General features: G+C 33.8%; 4 protein-coding genes across 5 annotated transcripts; 2 read left to right on the forward strand and 2 right to left on the reverse strand.

The window, feature by feature from the left end:
• The first annotated feature begins 3,542 nt into the window (after window positions 1–3,542).
• On the forward strand, window positions 3,543–4,823 carry LOC108201575 (uncharacterized). The gene has a single exon (XM_017369865.1). The coding sequence runs from the start codon at window positions 3,543–3,545 to the stop codon at window positions 4,821–4,823; it is 1,281 nt and encodes a 426-aa protein (XP_017225354.1).
• A 947-nt stretch (window positions 4,824–5,770) lies between these two features.
• Window positions 5,771–7,754, reverse strand: LOC108202172 (glutathione S-transferase T3-like). 2 transcript variants are annotated; one of them, XM_017370559.2, is made up of 3 exons: window positions 7,523–7,754; window positions 6,693–7,163; window positions 5,771–6,612 (listed from the first exon to the last, which is right to left on the reverse strand). In XM_017370559.2, exons 2-3 carry the CDS (start codon window positions 7,119–7,121, stop codon window positions 6,088–6,090), a joined length of 954 nt encoding a protein of 317 aa, XP_017226048.1. In that variant the 5' UTR covers window positions 7,122–7,163; window positions 7,523–7,754; the 3' UTR covers window positions 5,771–6,087. The 2 variants fall into 2 exon arrangements, with proteins under 2 accessions (XP_017226048.1, XP_063941657.1); XM_064085587.1 differs by having other exon boundaries at window positions 6,693–7,754.
• Window positions 7,755–9,430: 1,676 nt separating this feature from the next.
• Window positions 9,431–14,471, forward strand: LOC108200896 (DNA replication complex GINS protein SLD5). Its single transcript, XM_017369163.2, has 7 exons — window positions 9,431–9,604; window positions 10,158–10,374; window positions 12,798–12,920; window positions 13,187–13,269; window positions 13,372–13,481; window positions 13,990–14,065; window positions 14,152–14,471. The coding sequence occupies exons 2-7, from the start codon at window positions 10,189–10,191 to the stop codon at window positions 14,252–14,254; spliced, it is 681 nt and encodes a 226-aa protein (XP_017224652.1). The 5' UTR covers window positions 9,431–9,604; window positions 10,158–10,188; the 3' UTR covers window positions 14,255–14,471.
• A 2,299-nt stretch (window positions 14,472–16,770) lies between these two features.
• Window positions 16,771–17,515, reverse strand: LOC108201870 (calcium-binding protein CP1). Its single transcript, XM_017370205.2, has one exon. The coding sequence runs from the start codon at window positions 17,404–17,406 to the stop codon at window positions 16,933–16,935; it is 474 nt and encodes a 157-aa protein (XP_017225694.1). The 5' UTR covers window positions 17,407–17,515; the 3' UTR covers window positions 16,771–16,932.
• Window positions 17,516–18,764: the final 1,249 nt, after the last annotated feature.

An 18,764-nucleotide genomic window follows, 5' to 3' on the forward strand; every position in this document is an offset into this window, starting at 1 on the left:
ATCAATCACAACCTATTTCACAATGTTTCGAAGCCTCATAGATGAGCTTGATAACCTAGTACCAATTCCTAAATGTATCTGTGCAAACTGCAATTGTACTTGTGGCAATGGTCATAAACTTGAGCATTATGAGAAAATTAACAAGTTAAGCCAATTTCTGATGGGATTGAGTGACCAGTTTACCAATGTTAGAGGTCAGATTCTTCTCATGAATCCATTACCTGATATCTGTCATGCTTATTCCATGAACATAAATTCTGGCAGTAGCAAAAGTTGAACACTAATTTTGCATTGTAGAGCTCACCCAGTTACACAGTAATTAGTGCATTCTGAACACGAATATCTGTATCCACCAAAGTTTTTACAGCAAGTCCATGAGACCATTGTCCCTCAAGCAGCAACTCAACATTCTCGCAAGCTGATATTACGCTTACTAAAGTAATGAAATCATGAAAGGCTTGGGATTCTCTCCTCATTAGGTTAAATTTTTTTAAAGAATCCAAGTAATAATCATTCTGTGTGCAACCTACAATGACAGCATTCCAAGAAGCTATATCCATTATAGCATAAAACCTTCACACCAAAGAAAAACATGTTTTCAAGTCCCCACATTTTATATACATGAACATGAGGGAACTAATGACAAGCATATTGTTTAGGAAACTCAGTTTTATCAAGTACTGCTTCAATCTCATTTTGGGTCAGGAATGTCTTCAAAATTAGTAAACAACAATAATGATGATTAGCAAAAAGTTTATTAATCCACTACTTTAGCAATAAATGAAAATAATCTAGTAATTTATTAATAAATGAAAGTCAAAAGTATTTTTTAACTTACATTTGCCCTCGTCCTCGACAAGCGATTGAAATTATCATTGCAATGATTGTAGCAATTAATGCAATAACGAACTAATGCGCAAAAGCTCTTATCGTTGTACTTCTTAAAATTGTACTTTGACTTCAATGAGTGTGATTAACATAACATTTCCTGAAATAAATTTTGACAAACACTAACATCGATCTGTAAGCTCCAATCCAAACCAGGATTCTTCTGTTCGACATGGGTATCGATTTCTCGTGCACAGAGAACATCTTGTTTTATCAAGTTGTTAGTGTTCTTTATAATTGCAGTTTTTTCCTCACTCGGCCAAAAAAATGGTTGGTTAAATAACCAATAAACCGGGATATAGTCCCTGGAAAAAAAAATCTCACTTCAAGCCAATGTAAAAGAGATCTAATTAAGTAAAAGTAACCAAATGCAATTATAAAATACTTACAATTTATCATCAGTTACGAATTGGAATATGAATTTTAAATCCTGAGAAAGATGGTAAGAATCGTCAAATTCCAATTCTGGGAAAGGAAGGGTAAGAACCTCCGACACAAGACCAATCAGATTCGACAAAGCATGTTTTTCAGTCACTTCTTTATCCATAGAAGGAGGGAGCTTTCCTTCTCCCTTTGCACTAACAAAGAACTCACCACCTCTTTCATCCAATGAACTTAAATAGATCATTCCATGAATGAGATCCCTAAAACATAATAAATATGGTCAAACTTACGTAAAAATTCAATTATAGTTCAAATAAAGATATGTAGAAATTCCTACAAAGTTCTACTATATGGAGCTAATTAAAACAAATATATGATAATATAACTACTAATTAACTTTGTAACACCTCCCATCTTAAATTAAGATGAGAAATTACCTAAAAATCCAAAAACTGCAAACAGAGCACTAATATCCAATAAACATGAGTAAATAGAATCACTAAACAATAAAAATATTAATAACACTAAAGGTCTATAAATCTTAATCACTGTAACTGAGGGTAGCTCTCTATCACACAGTCCCGGATCCCCCTAAGTACCTACTAGAAGAAGAATACGGCATGAGCCAAATACCCAGTGAGAATATTTACAAAACAAGAAATATTTAAAATATTTTGACCATCATATAAAACAATAATTTTTAAAATAAACAGGCTGAAGCAACGAGTGGTTAGGATATTTCATACCGAGCTCAGAACAAATACAAATACACATATCATAGAGTACCTAATGCGTGCAACAAACCGGATAACGTGTACGGCATACACAACGTCACCGCCAAATCACAAATTAAATCAAACTGAACTGGGTGCACCCACGTATCCTGAACAAATAATCAAAATGGCCAAAGCTCCTCCCAAGAGCTAACAGAAGGATACGCCATGACAAATTACACTGTCACAGAAGTGTCATGTCAATGGTGCCGCAAAGACATGGTTGTAGTACCACTACAGCTGGTTAACTCGGTATACCCTATATCTCTCTAAGGGTCCAAACAAAACATATAATTTTCACAGTTTTAAAAATCACTTGATACATATATTTCAAATAAACTGAACAAATCATATTTTGTAAAATCTTTGAAAACCGCATGACAAGTATTTTGAATATCTTAAAATAGATTTTAAAGTAATTTTCAGAAGTCATGAAACGAATCGAAAACAGTTTAGCATGAGTAGCGATGAATAAAAAGGACAAAATCCGCACGAATCAAAAATAGTTTCTTTCTAAGAGGAATAGCTGAATAAAATTGAAACAGAAGTAAAACAGATTCTTTTATATTTTGGAATAGAACCGAAAAAGATTTTCAAAATAGATTGTGAGATAATTTGAGAAATCAAATCAGTCAAATAAATATTCGCGGAAGGAACAGAGTAATGATAAAACGAATATAACAAGTTGTAAGATGAATATCGCTGAATTAAACAGGGAGAAGATTTAGCAATATAAGAATAATTGTTATTAAGTATGAATAAGTCTTAGAGTGCAATAGTTGATTGAAGGTAAGAAGAACCATACAAATTAGTACAAACTGCATTCATTGAAATTTTGAAATGCATCTCTTCCCCGTGCAGTAAAGCACCGTGAAATGTGTGCCAAAAATCAAACGACTTATAAAACAAAACAGAGGGAGCGGCGGATTGTAGTAGCCCGTCTTTCAAATACAGTTGGTATGGTCATTGTGCCAAAGTACTAACTTAAGGATAGACACTAACCAACCAGTAGCTAATGTTTGTTAGCATTTAGAATGTTGTCTAGATCAAGATGGCTCCCAGCTAGCCACACCTAAACCATCACTTAGATGTTTGATCCCATTAAATTTATAGGATATCCTCGAATTATATATTCCTACCACTACCAGCTTCTATAATTAGGAGCAAGTCCAACAGTGTCTTAGCTCATTCCCTAAAATTATTATAAAATAAGGAATCCTAGTGAATTAGGGAACCAATTTTTGAGGTGAACTCCAACAGTAATTCCTATTCACATTCCCTATTATTAAAATAATAATAAATTTGAGTCTACCTTTTCATTTGAATTTCAATTGTGGACATAAACACTTCTATGAACAAACACTTCTACTGCCGGCATATCAACGTCTCTATTTCAACGGGCTTTTATTTGAACAGGTTAAAATTTGTGGCTTCTGTATATACAATTCCTGTGTGTGTCTAATTAGAATCAAACTTTCAATTTCTTTGATATTCCTGATGGATCCCCATGATATTGTAATGTATTTACTAAACGAAGAAGAGGAGGAGGAGGAGGAAACAGCCGCTGTTCTAGCCATGTATGCAAACGCAAATCACTTGATGCAGAATCCAAGTCGTCATGTCGGGTCAGTTCTCAATCATCGAACTATTAATCGTGATAGAGCATTTGGTCATCAATGTATTTATAGAGATTATTTTAGTGACAATCCTACATATCCTGATCATATCTTTCGTAGAAGATTTCGTATGAGGAAAAGTTTGTTCTTGCGAATTCAAACAGCTATTGAGTCTCACGATTCATATTTTGTGCAAAAGTTTAATGCCGTCGGAGTACCCGGACTATCATCTCTCCAAAAAATAACTGCTGCGATGAGAATTATTGCATACGGTATATCTGCAGATGGTGTGGATGATTACATTCGAATTGCTAAAAGCACTGCCATAGAAAGTGTTAGAAAATTTGTTGTAGCAATTGTTCAAATATTTGGTGAGCAATATTTAAGAAGCCCAAATGATGTCGATATTCAGCGATTAATGAAAGTGGCTGAGCAAAGAGGATTTCCAGGGATGTTAGGTAGCATAGATTGTATGCATTGGAGGTGGAAGAACTGCCCAACTACTTGGCATGGGGTTTTTTCAGGCCGTTATCACGAGCCAACTATCATTCTTGAAGCCATAGCTTCACACGATCTCTGGATATGGCACGCTTATTTTGGATTACCGGGATCACTGAACGATATAAATGTGTTGGATCGATCCAATTTATTTTCAGAATGGGCAGAAGGACGAGCACCTAAAGTTAAATATACAATCAATGGCCATACGTATGATATGGGATATTATCTAGCCGATGGCATTTATCCCCCCTACCCGACTTTTGTGAAGACAATTTCTGCTCCTCAAGGAAATAAGCGAAAGCATTTTGCTCAAATGCAAGAGTCGGCTAGAAAAGACGTAGAACGAGCTTTCGGAGTGCTTCAAGCTAGATTTGCTATAGTGCGTGGCCCGGCTCGTTTTTGGGACATTGAAACACTAAAATATATCATGTTAGCATGCATTGTTATGCATAATATGATTATTGAAGATGAAAGGGATATGCAAAATATAGATTATGATTACGAGACATATGATGAAACACCGTCTATTCAAATATCCCGTGAACGCACAAGTACAATCGAAGAATTTATGCAATTTCATCATCGAATTAGAGATAAAAATGCTCATATTCAGCTTCAAAATGACCTTGTAGAGCATCTATGGCAAAAATTTGGTGGTTAGTTAAAGCATTCTGTAGGTAAAAGATGCTTCTGTTAACTTTTTATTGTCTAAAGTTAATTGTTTATAGCTTCTGTTCACAGTCTTCATGTTTTGTTATGGTCCCTGCAACTGAATGGTATCTGGAGTTTTGGTATAATCACAGTCTTTATGCTCACTGTTAAGCTGCTTGATTAGTAATAAGTATGATATAGGATTCTAATAAGCTGTTGTACTAACAACTTGAGGTTCTGAATATGAAATTTGACTTGCTTAACTATGATTGCAGATGACATAGCAAATTTAGTACATCAGACCTTTGGTTTTATGATCCTTGCAGATTACTGATTTATTAACTTAATGTTTGTCATTGTTTTAGTTTCAGGGTACGAAAGAAATAAAGCTGATCTCTGGTTTATTGGAATTGCGGCTCTGGAATGAGTTTATGAGAATCGTAGCTAGCTGGGAAGATATTGTCAATGTTTTTTTTAATGTTTTCTAGATATTGTCAATTGGTTGGTAATTTGAGTTTCTCCTTGGACTACACTAGATGGCATCAAACTTGTTTTGGACCTTGTTAATTGCTTTGGGTTGGTAATGTTTTTTTAATGTAACTTGTTTTGGGTTCACTTTTGTATTTGATGGATTTTTGTCCTGATGCAATTGCTAGAGGAATGTATTCTGTTTATGTTCTTCAGTAAAATATTTCAGCAGTGAATTCTATTGTAAGCTATTGTATGCTCATTTCCTCTGTTCTAGCTAGTCACTAGTCACATTCGTCTTTAGTAATTGTGCTCTTCACTAAGTTTTTAAAAGAATACATAGTTGTTGGTTATGCTCTTGAGACCTTGTCAAATAAGCCTTATATAATACAGAAAGCTATTTACAGAGTTGAGGGTGGATAGATTTCCCTTAGTTACAGATGCTTGCTAGTCTCAGTTTCCAGGGATTGTTAAAGTAGGTATGCTTCAAGGTTGCCTGCCAGGTGTTCCACCTGTGATCATGAAACTTGTTTATCTCCGCTGACAAACATGTGACCATTGTTTCTTCCAGACCTGATCACCATATAATTATGTCCCCAGGAACAAAATTCATAACACTGCATTTCAATACATCTGCTGCAACCTCATTTCAGTAACCAAATTGCAGAATTGCAGAATATCAAAAGAAGTTCAAATTCATTCACAACATCTATCCAGCATAATTCACAAAATAGACAATCTAAAACAGCATCCAGACAATTAAAACTTTTCAAAAACTTTCGCGATGAGGAATATATTATATTTATCTAGAAAAAACGAGCACGCCTTCTTTCCATAATTTCTTGCTTCCTCGAGTTAAAATATTCAGCTTCAATAGCCCCCATTGAACGTGTATCCATTGCCATTATTTTTGCATCAGCTTCATCTTGTTCCTTTTCTTCTCTTCTCCTCTCACGTTCCTCCTTCTCCTTGGCTAATTGCATCATTTCTTTTAGGTGTTCATTTCTTTGTTTTCTAGATTCCAGCAACTCAACTCTCATTTGTTCCAGAATAGCAGCTCCGCTATTATCATCACAATCCATTCCTGGCCTCTTTCTTTTCTTTTGTAGTTCTTTAGCAGCCTTCCTTCCAATTGGCCTTTCAAGTTCTGATTTTTCTAACATAACACATTCTGGTGAGGAAGGAGATGTGGGACTTTCTTTTCGAGCTTTTGATTTCTTTGTAGCAAACTCAGTATTCCATTTAGGCAAGTGTCTTAAGAGATTCCAACAGTGCTCCAGAGAGAAGCTAGTTTTGTAAACTTCCTTGTACATCTTTTTTGCACCGTCAATCTGTTAGGTTGACCACAAAATGTGATTCAACTACAATCAATATGAATCAATTTTTGGCCAGAAGAGGAAGGATGATTTACCTTATCAAGTTCTGAATACCCACTTCGCCCATCAAATTGGTTGTAAAATCCATGAAATTTATTAACTCCAAGCTGAATCATAGACCATCGATGAGTTAATGAAGAGACATTACGATTAGATTCGAATTCTTTGTGTTTCATAAAATAGTTATGCACTCTCTGCCAATAGGTTCCAGTTGTTTGATCAGCACCCGTAACCGGATCTAGTGAAACATTTTGCCAAGCTGAAATGAGCATTTCATCCTCCTGTTTTGTAAAATTTTTTGTTCGTATCCTGTTTTTCTTAGTATTCTGTGAAGAAAACACTTGAGGCGGAACAAGTGTTGCTTCAACGCTTTCGCCTTCACTAGGACTTTGTGAAAAAGAAGGATTTTGTGTTGGTCTTACAAGCTCCTCGTAATCGGAAAATTCTGAAGTAAGTATATCCATGAATGAAGGCACTTTTTCGCTACAATTCGTCTCCAAATTCACCTAATAACCAGTCATCATTTAGAAGAAAAAAATTTATGTTTGACTTATAATTAGTCAGGAATCAGTTGGCCCGAGTAAATTCAATCTTATATAACAAAAAGATTAATTCTACACTAGATTCATCTCATCAAAAGATAGGTTTGATAAAGATATGTAGAGTTGCTCAAAATCATAGAAAAAATCCCAGGAAAAACAACTCAAATAACATATACGTTCACTTGCAAGAGTAACAAGAATCTACTGGTTTCATTGGTTTCATACTAAAACATAACAAGAATTAATATACCAGATTCATAAAAGAAAATAAAATTTGCTAAACCCATTTAATCAATTAACAAAAATCAAAGTGAAGATAAAACCTGGTGCTAATTATTCTGAGAAGTTGGAACCAACTTGTTGCGAAGAGTGAAGGAATTTGGAGACTCCATTAATTTTATCTGACTTGATCAAAGCCACCAAATTTGTGAGCAGTGGTTAGAAGAATGTATACAGACTTTTAGTTTCAGCGGTAAAAAGAAAAGGAGGGAAATGAGAAAAGAGGAGGGAATTGATGGAGCAGAGGGAGGGAAATCATTTTTTTATTGATAAAAATAAAATAGGGGATGGCTAGAGGATACCTAATTTTAGGGCATGGTTAGTGTTTTTTAGAATTCCCTAGTGATTTAGGGCATGGCTAGGACACTGTTGGAGTGTCATTTTTGGACACATTCCCTATTTTTGAGTTTAGAAGCTCAAATAGGGAAGCTGTTGGACTTGCTCTAACCACTCCTGAAGTGGGAGCTAATCAGACTTTAAGTGATCCTAATATATAGAGAATGCTATATATAAAATTGTGGGTTATTCCAGGTTGATGAGTCATTTTGAGTTTCGAATTAAGTGGGTCTAATTTTTTGTTAGCAACTTGTTATGTTAATTTGGAGTATATTCTCATTTGTGTGAATTTTTCACGTAATATTAAAATTATAATGACTCTGGGTGAAAGACTTATAGTGATTCAAAATAGTCCCTCTCCGCAAATCTAATCGAGAATCGCACCTAATCAGTTAAGGTGAATCAAGATATAGAATTAATCGAAAATCGGGAACTAATCGGACTAAATATCGGATATATTTTAATATTAAAATATTATTTCATATTTAGTTATTGTATTGATTATTTATTTAAAAATATATCTTTAATATATTATAAATATTATAATTGTACATATTTAAAATGATATAATATTTTAATTTTAATAAATTGTTCTATATATTTCGATTAAGAAAAATTATAAAAATTAATCGAATTTTAAAAATTGAATCGGTTGGCAACACAGAGGATTAATCGGGCAATTCGAAGATTTTTAGAACACTGCTCAAACATATATTTGAAATTCAAAAATTTTACTCCCTCTGTCATTTAATACTTTTCTTGTTTCTCTTTATCACGTTTGCTAACACACATGAACAGTCCCAGAGAAGTATTTTGGCACGGAGGGAGTATGATCACATCTTTAAGTGACGTATTGCTCCAATAATATCATTATTTTTTTGCTCTATACGAGGTATAATAGAAAATGTAACAACTTCAATGAAAAGTGAAGATGTGGAATATTATTTTATTTTAATATTTAGTAATAAAAACATTGTATAAAAAACTATATATTTTTTATGAAGGTATAAAATATCAGAGATATTTAAATCATTATGAAGAAAATGACGAAGACAAAATGATAAATTATAATTTTTATATGTAATTATATTTTATATAATTTTAAGGATATGAATCATTATTATCATATTAATATAATATATTTACACAAAAAATATTTTATGCAAGTAAGAAATTATTAGTTGAAACAAATTTTGTTAATCATATTCAAACTCTATAGCTTTTATATATTAATAATAACTAGTTTATGATATATAAGATTATATTTATATATTTCTTAGTTTGTAAAATAATAATATAAATATGAAAATTTTTGATTTGAAAGTAAGCATACACATCTTAGGTTCTTTATTCTCAAATATAAATATAAAATACAATGAATAGTTCTAAAAATAAAATTATTTTATAAAAATATAACTCTTTGTAATGAACTAATTAACATACATGAATTATAAAAATACAATTAGTTAAATTTAATATCAACCAAATTAAAATTTCAATTTTATATTTAAAATAAATAATATATTAAAAATATGACTAATTTTATCAAAATAGCAAAAGTGAAAGAAAAAACGGAGGGAATATTCAATTGAGTTTTAGAATTTCAATTTCTATTTCAGTTTTTCCCGCAATCCCCAAAATCAAAATTGAACTCATTTTACTAGTAAATCTATTCAACCCACCTCAATTGCAACACAACACACAGAGATTATTTGCATTATCTCTGGCTCTCTGCACTCAAAACAAATTATCTCCTCACACTTCAACTTTTGCATCAGATTCAATTAAAGGTGTGTTCACAGAACCCTAATTTTGATTTTGTTTTGTTTACATGTATCTATTATATTTAATTGATTTAGCCTTACTGCTGTTGCAATTGTTCAATTTTGATGTATAATCTTAAGGATACGAGTACGTTAATTGCGCACCAACTGTTTGATCAAAATTCTTTATATTTTTGTTTGTATTTGAATTGCATCAAGACTCAAGGGCTTGTGAGGACTCTGTATTGTTTTAAGGTCGATGCAGAGATAAGTTGGGCTGTTAATTCCTGTTAGTCAGTAGTACTTGTAGTAGGAGTTTTGTAATACTACGAAAAGAGAGACAATCATGGCTGTAAAAATAGAGAAAATGTAAAACAATTTAAACTGTGCTGCATTTTAAACCCGGTCAATCACTAATCATCTTATGGAAGAACATCAATAAATATTGTTTGTAGTCCTGCACAAGCCGGTGTAGTTAAATTTCAGAAAAACCAGTGCTAGTTTTCTGTATTGACTTATTTTAGATTTTTATATTTGCCCGTTTTCTCTAATCTCATTTAATAATTTCGTTGTGGAATAGAATATTATAGAGAGGAGGAATCAGGCATTCCATGGCATCCAGTGCAGGGGAGGGATCTGGATCTGGGTTGGTGGACACAGATGATTATGAATCCTTGATATCGACTACTGATGCAGAACTCTTGAAGCAAGCATGGCGAAATGAAAAGGCTGCTCCTGAAATTCTTCGGTTTGAAGCCTCTTTGGTTCAGCGTTCAAGAGAACAAATACAATTGATGGTACCTATTTAATTTTGGTAGCTCCATTGGTTTCAATGATTTGTTTTATCCGGCCCATCATTATTAGTGTTTAGGGGATTTTTCTTCTTCTTTATTTCTAATTCTTTTTATAAAATATTGCTTATTTATGGTTTAAATTTTACTAGCCTTATTATTTCAACCAGATTTCCTTTTTTAAGTGGATGCTTGTTATTTCTTTTAGAGGATGAATTTTATCTTTTTAGAAGAGTTTCTGCTAGCTATAGTAATTTGATGGACGAAGTGCTGATATAAAAACGTTTCATAAGTACAGAGAAGTCACAACTCTAAACAGTGCGACTCTGTTGGCCTTATGTATTACTTGAGTAGAGCAGATTGCCCAATGTTATACATACATGTTTTTCCTTGCTCTAATTCGTGCAAATATTTGCTGGTTGTTACAATATTCTTTTAAGTGAAAGTACAACGCCTAGATATAGGTTTTTATTTTGTTGTATATGGGGATGGAGACTGTTAAATTCACATGATATAACAAAAAGTGGTAGTAGACAGTCACTTGAAGGGACTCCCCTAACTAATCAATCCCGGGCACTAGAGCATAACGATTTTAGGCCAAATTGCACATACTGATGCTAGACTACATTTTCTAACAGTGCCTAAATATCATTTCAAGGCTCATCCTCTTGCTAACCTAATCACTGATCAAAGGCCACCAGTGTACTAAAACGCCTGAAACAAATAGAAAAGTTTTAAAATAAACCATACAATAACGTGTACAAGACCAATATGTGCTATTTTTTCTCTCCCTGTTTCATCTGGTTCTACCAGTATCAGCAAAAGTGAATGTCAATCAGCTAGCCATACTACTGAACTAACATGTCAGTAGCAAACTTAGTTTTCATGTGGCCTGATACGTGACAATGCAAAGACTACAAGCCCTGCAATAGCTCTTTTGACATCTTGATCTAACATTTTCTTATTGTATTGTTCTGTTGGAGGATATTCCGAGATTGTTGTTTCTTACGCTCAACTAGGAGGCACACCATGCCAGTAGCACTTACTAAGAAACCTCTTAAGTGTCCACAATGTAATTTCAAGGCATTAGTACGTGGTGGTCCTCACCCAAAGGAGTCATTCCAGGGGCTTCCTTGGGGTGATCAAGTGCATCCCGTAGGCATGTCTAGAACCCCATGTGTGCATATTCAAGTCATATTTTCAGTCTGCACTACTTTGCAAACCCTTTTAAAATAAAAAGCTTCTAATAGTTGCATAGTCGTAGTCCCTTTATTTAAGTGGTAATTTTTTGCAGAGGCAGCTTAAACAGGAAAGATAGCCTCAAAATTACACGAGCAGCCTGTGTTGAAAATCATCAACACAGGACGATAAATAATATGCCGAATCCTGTTCTGGTCTGTCCTTCGGTAGTATAAGCTCTCCCATACGCAGGGATGATCACAAACTTGTATAGAAGAAGAAATTCCTGGAAATAGGAAAGCAGATCTGCAGGTTATCAGATGGCACCCTTGTATCTGAAAATCACCACATTATTTAAGATTAAAACTCCCTCTGCCAACCTTTTAGATCTTAAAGATAGCAAAATACCAAATGTAAAGAGAAAAGTTGCAAAGCAGCCTCGAAATTCCCTAAGTTTGTCTAATGCCACTATTTAGCTGCTCTGAGCATTTACTCGTGAAAAAGCAACATACAGAGCATCGTGTCTTTGTGCATCTATTGGTTGGTCTACCAAATTTACTATCTTGCAATGATGCGATTGTACTGTCCTCTATATTCTAAAGGCAGACGGGGTTTTGACAGGGGACCTTACCCTTATGCTTAGTTACACATGCCTCCACTGAGACTTTAATCCACTCGGCTACAATGCTAGGAATATAGGCGTACTAGTTTCAAATGTAATAGGGTATACTTATTGAGAACAGGAAGTGTTTTCCTTGTAGGACAATAGAGTCTATACTCTAGCTTGAAGCATTCTGTGGGCTAAAGAGACTTTCTTAGAACCATGAGAATGAATTTTCTGAAATAGTTTAGGTAAGTATGGCCAAACTATTTAGCAAAAACAAACAAACAAGTATGGCCAAACTGCCATCATTTCCTCATACTTATGCTGCATCTCCCTCTTAGCCTTTTGTTATTCAGGGCAGTCATTTACCGGCCCTTTAAAAATCAGCTATTCGAAGGCCAGTGCATTGATATATCTATTACTTGACCATGATACATAACATTCTGATTCATAAAACGCATCCTAATAGTCACCACCTGTAACATATATATATTTCCTTAGTCCTATGTAAAATATTTAAGGCATAAACTGGTAGTAATGAATCGCACTCTGTACTTCCCTATAAATTAGATTATAGTGCTTACATGTCTAAATTGTTGACTGAATATAATTTTTGAGACATTGCTGCTTCACTAATAATGTTCAGGAAGAAACAATAGAGGAATACAGTAAAAATGGTGTGGATGCGCTCACTGTCTCGCTCTATCAGATGGACTTGGATAGGACTATGTTTTTGTTGAGATCGTATCTCAGGACTCGTCTTCAAAAGGTCTAATTTATAGTCTGTAATTTCAAGTTTTTTCCGATGTTCTTCACAGTTAAATATCATTGTGTCCAAGAAATGGAAGGCAATATATTTCTAGCTTGCTGCATGTAGTTTATAAACTGTGTCTGGTAGGACAACGGAAAACTAGGCAAGCTAAACTTTCTGGTCAAGACATTGTACATACAGCTTGAAGGACGAAGAAACTGAGCCACCACTTCTAATGTTATTATGCAATTTTTAATTCTAAGTCTAACTAATCATGTTTGCAGATTGAGAAGTACGCGTTTCATATTCAAAAGACTTCTGAGCTTTGGAATCTGCTTTCTAAACCAGAGCAGACGTTTGCTATTAGGTGATCTTGCTTTCTTCGTTTCTTTTTCTTAATAAAAGAAAGAGATATTGTGATTTGAAGCAGTATTTCCTTATCTTTTCCGCTCTATGCTATAATTCTTAGGTGTACAGATGATATGGGACAACTTTTTGAACAATCTGTTCTATCAAAACTGCCTGATCGTTACAAATCCCATTTGAAGCAATCTGTCATAAGTGAAGAGGATGATATGGGTAATGCTTCCATAGCTGTACTAGCTACTATGACAGATTTAATCAATTCAAACTTTTTGAGTGCAGAGTACTTTTTTGAATAGTCGATAGTGGTTAATGGAATATTACAATCGAGATTTTTAGTGACCGGATCTTTATTTCTGTATGCTTCCTAATTCATATATGTGATCTCATTAAGGAGAACGACTTAAAGATATTAGTTGAGGTGCCAGCTTCATTGGCCTTGCCAGTTACAAAAATATGTGTGATGTATCCAAACTATATGTGGAAGAGAAAATGACTAAAATACTCTCAAAGCCACATCCCAGATGTCATAAGTAGCGAGTCATGTGTGATATGGGAGGGCACCTTTGCAGATTATTATGTAGCATTGTGGAAGCTCAGTTTGCAACATTTTTACTATTGTCTTCCTCTTCGAATACAATTTATGATACTACTTTCCTGATTTCTATATTTCTTTTGTCTGCCAAAGCTGATAATTCATGTGCTCTGTTTGTAAAATTTTCAGTTCCTGAGGCTCATTTAGACAGTTTCGTCATTTGCCGATGCAAAAGATTTTTAGGAGCCTTCCAACTTGATGAGACGTAATTTGTTGCACTTGGATTTATTTCCTTTCTTATTTAAACATTTTTATCTGTAATGGTTCTGATTCTGATCTTTCATGTGATAGTGGAGTGGAGAAACCAGTGGACCTGGAAGCTGATGATCTCTATGCCCTGCGTTACAAATCGATAAAACCACTGGTTGAAAGCGGCCAAGTTGATCTAGTTTAAGTTTAACTGCATGTTGCAGCTGATAGAAGTTCCTTCTGGATCAATCGTAGTAGTCTATAGATGCCAAGGTAAGCCAGAACTCAGAAGCATTGTTTGTCAGCAGAGTGTTGTATCATGTATGTGTATTGAACATTTCTTATCTTGCTCTCTTGTGATCACATTTTTTGTAAGTTCTGCAAACATTTTACTAAAACACACATACACATCCATTTCTTGATATCGTCATGATAACATTAGTTAATATTTCTCTCGTTTTCAAAACGGGGCGACTATGATTAACCCATTTAGAATTCAAATCAAACTAGCCTACTTGTAATCTGGTGGTATGAGAATTCTGTACTAGTGCAATACTCCCTAGTCCCCTTCAATTATATACATTAGCGGACGTGCCAAACACTTTAATGCTCCGTATAGTTCTATAATTTATTTTTAAGATTTTTTCCCGGAATAAAAATTTAATATTTAACTTTTTATTCAGAAAAAGAAAATTTTAAACTTAAGTTATAGAACTATATATTATAGGAGTATTAAAGTGCGTGCCTTGTAGTGGAAAAAAACTGTATAGAAATGAGTGGGACGGAGGGAGTATGTATTTGTCGATACACACTGACCATGAAATGATCCGGGCTGATTTCGTGTAGACGTGTGAATCTCAAATGACAACGTAAGTGAAATCCCTTGGTGCTGCTATGAACCAAGGATTCGACACTTTTTGTTCTTGTGGTCGAGAAAGAGTGTTGTGGTTGGTTGGCATGGTCCTAAGCTTCTTGTGATTCTGCCAAATTGATTGGACATCTAACGTTTGTATAGATATTTTCACTGATTCTGTTTGTTCTTATATGACTACAAAGTGAGGACGTTCACTATTTTAGTTGGCATATGGTACAAAATTCAACTCTTGTGGCCTGGACAGTAGGGCAGATGGAGACCATTCAATTCAAACAGAACACACTCCTTGTTCAAATAAGAGTCGGTTAAGGTTTAGACACATGAATCAAAGATAATTCAACCTTACAGAAAAATGGACTGATTGATATATTGAGTCATATATAATTAAATCTAGTTATATGAATACCTTTAGGATGGGAGAATTTTGTTTACTGTATTTAGTTTACAAATAACACCTTATATCATTTTGGGATAAAAAATATATATTAATTCAACTTTATGAGATGTGAACAACATAACAGCTACTGTATTAGAATTATAAAGTTGACTTAAATAAAAAAAACCAGATGGGTTGTTAGACTTTATTGATAATTCTTTTTTAAGGAACTTTATTGATACTTTAGACCTAGCTGTCATGCAAAATTTTGTCGATAATATAATATCGTATGAAATGAAATGTGTATTAATGGCTCAAAGCAAGCATGAAGCACTGTTTATCTTTGTTGAAGGGTCACTTAATTTTATACATAACCAAAACAGAGAAGATATCAGAAGAGCCCTCGAAATAAACTTCCAAACGCGGTTTTAGTTGTTTGTTTGTTTGTAATAAAAGGACAGTGTCGAATGAGACAATTACGGAGATTCTCTTGTGTAATTAAATACTTACAAGAACTCTGGAGCTTAACAGTACAGTAGTCTTGTGAAAGAACCGAGGCCCTTTTTGTCATTTGCTTCTTGTATTGTTTTTTAGCCGTTCACAGGGTTCCACTTTTAGCTTAGCTCACAAACCACATGTGCTTCTTGAATCTTGACACAATTCTGGAAATTTATACTCCCTCCCTCAGCTCATTTGTTTACATCGGATACAGGAGCTCAGCACGCATTCTAACTCTCATAAAACGTAGTTTGATAAATTATTTTGAATTTTTTTTTCTTATGAATAAAAGTTTGATGATTAGATTTTTATACAATTTTTTTTTCAATAATAAGTTACTCCCTCCGTCCCTTTTTATCTGTCCATTTTGGGGAAAAAAACACATACCAAGGAATACTTGATTGTATAAACTTTTTCATTAAATACCTCTAATTAATATCTTGAAAATGGTGGAATACCCCTATTTTATGTCTTGAAAACATGAATTCAACCAAGTTTTAAATAAGTCAAGCCTTGAAAATTGAAATTATGGAGATATATTTGAAAAACTATCATTAAATTAGTTTTGAAAGTATAAATGGACATATAAATAGGGACAAATTCTTACTTCTAAAGTGGACAGATAAATAGGGACGGAGGGAGTATATAACTATGTTTTATATGCGTTTTAAAATACGTGTAGAGAACAGTGTAAAAAAACTGTAAAGAAATGAAATGAACAGATGGAGCATTAAATAATTTCAAATTTCAAGTTATTTTATACTATCATCTGGGAACGGCAGAGAAAGATATGCTTAAATTTTACAGTTTATACAAATTCTCCTGAAATATAGGGCCTCAGTTTAATTTATCAAGGTGTCCAAGTGGAGTAAATATTGAATATGAATAAACAAAAAGTCTCCACCGAATAATATTCGTTTTTCAAATGGTGCAAAGCTGTAAAATATACTCAAAGCACCAAGTACAAACAGTATCAAACAACAAATAAGCATTGTTCATAAAACCTGGCCTTTAACATCCACCAAAAGTGCAAAAATTTTCATGAAAACCATGAACTGCAACTCAAACAAAACACAAAAACTCAAAAACCTTTTATCATCATCATCAATTCATGATCAAGCTATACATGACAAAATCAAACAGCCAAAATCTTACAAAGCCCATCAAAATTAACCCCATCATCGCCCCCACCCAATCTAATCATAGCCTTAATATCATCATCCGAGGCCTCAAAACCAGTCAAACTCAAATAACTCTTGAGATCTTGATGACCCACTTTGCCATCTCCATCTCTATCCATGACTCTAAAAACTTCTTCCATCACTCCATTCTTCTTGTTATTCCTCTCCTTTCGATCTCCTTGCAGAACCTTCTCGAACTCATCGAATTCCACGTAGCCATTCTTGTTGGAGTCGGCCACTGTCATCATTGAGCCTATGGCGTCATCATCTTCAGCTGATGAAGATGGTGATATTTTGTGGGCATAGAATGTGGAGAGATCGTCGCGGCTGATCTTGCCATCGTGGTCTACGTCGAGGACTTCGAATGCGGACCGGAGGCCGGGCTTTCTGGTTGAAGAGATGCTAGTGTTGCTGCCTGTTGGACACATGGTAATGAGAGATAATGTGGGAGAGATTGGGAGAGAGTTGAGGAGGGTTTTGAGAGAGGGTATAAAGTGAGAGGTTGAGGAGAAATGGGAGGGGTATATATAGGGAAATGAAGTGGAAAATCATTAGTGGGTCAAATGAGATTCGAATGATATGAGTTTGGCTTGGTGAGCAAGCTGGTCCAAGCGCTTCGAATAGCAGTGGACGCGGTCTGATTTTAAGTCATTTTCGATTGGAAAATATATAAATTGAAAATTCGTTGAAAATTAAAAATAAGATTTGATGTGATGTTTTTTCAATTAATTTATTTTATTTTATAATCTTTTTTAATAAAATTTGAGTTCAATACTAAAAAATATAAATTATAAATTAATTATTCATTTTCATAACTTCATTTATAATATAAAATTATACAAAGAAATAATTTAAACTAAATATTTATCCTATTAAATTACTAATCATAAATCATAAATTCGACATCATAATTTTAAGTCTGAACAGACGGTTTTAATTTATGACTATCTAAGAAATATGCAGAGAGAGGAGAAGAATATACGTATGGCATGAGAGAGCACATAAATGTTTACGCATGGCATGACATCAGAACTGTGAGGTTGTGAAGCGTGTTGAAAACTCTCCACTTTATGCACGGTGCGAGTCCTTGACTCAAGGTCGCTATATGACATATATTGACCTGTAAATTTGGCATCTTTCTCCATGATTATACAACAGGATCTTTTTCTGTTGATATGTGTTTTTTCTTTTCATAATTGTATTGACATAATTTAAATATTTACATGAATACATTTCACTGTTTGAGCGAAATTAATCAGCTACGTTTTAACACACTTTAAAATATACTTTCTCGTCTCTCTCATTTCTTATCAAATTGGTTGATCACCGAGTTTAAGAAATATATATATATAATAGTGGAAAAAAAAATGAGTGAAGTGGTGAGACTCATTAATTTTTAATGTATTGAAAGAAGATCGTGGAGTAAAAATAGTGCGAAAAGAAAAGAAAAATGGAGAAGTGACGGGACTCATTCACTATTTTTTTTAAGTTTTGAAATGTAAAGAATCAGATAAGACAAAATAAAAAGTGTAAAGAAATTGTTGGGACAAAAGGTGCATAATTAAAGATTATTCTCGATCGTAAGCAACTTCCTACTCATAACTTATAGGCAAGAAACACTTTTTTTATGTTAAGCTAAACAAATCCTTAACTTTGAAAATAAATTTAAGTGAAAAATTGGAAGAGCTTCTGATTTGGTTGTCTATAAGATTAAACGAGAATTTCTGGCTTGAATTAAATTCTAATTCTAAATTTAAAAAAAAGGTCAATTAATCTTTCATCATAA

The sequence above is a fragment of the Daucus carota genome, chromosome 9 (genome assembly GCF_001625215.2).
Source record: "Daucus carota subsp. sativus chromosome 9, DH1 v3.0, whole genome shotgun sequence".
NCBI classification, from domain to species: Eukaryota; Viridiplantae; Streptophyta; class Magnoliopsida; order Apiales; family Apiaceae; genus Daucus; species Daucus carota.

Excerpts from the sequence above, each read along its gene's own strand:
- LOC108201575 (XM_017369865.1), top strand. The coding sequence starts at position 3,543 with ATGGATCCCCATGATATTGTAATGTATTTACTAAACGAAGAAGAGGAG.
- LOC108202172 (XM_017370559.2), bottom strand. The coding sequence starts at position 7,121 with ATGGATATACTTACTTCAGAATTTTCCGATTACGAGGAGCTTGTAAGA. Across the intron at positions 6,613-6,692 it reads GGTATTCAGAACTTGATAAG|ATTGACGGTGCAAAAAAGAT; the intron begins GTAAATCATCCT and ends TCAACCTAACAG.
- LOC108200896 (XM_017369163.2), top strand. The coding sequence starts at position 10,189 with ATGGCATCCAGTGCAGGGGAGGGATCTGGATCTGGGTTGGTGGACACA. Across the intron at positions 10,375-12,797 it reads GAGAACAAATACAATTGATG|GAAGAAACAATAGAGGAATA; the intron begins GTACCTATTTAA and ends AATAATGTTCAG. Across the intron at positions 13,482-13,989 it reads AAGTGAAGAGGATGATATGG|TTCCTGAGGCTCATTTAGAC; the intron begins GTAATGCTTCCA and ends TAAAATTTTCAG.
- LOC108201870 (XM_017370205.2), bottom strand. The coding sequence starts at position 17,406 with ATGTGTCCAACAGGCAGCAACACTAGCATCTCTTCAACCAGAAAGCCC.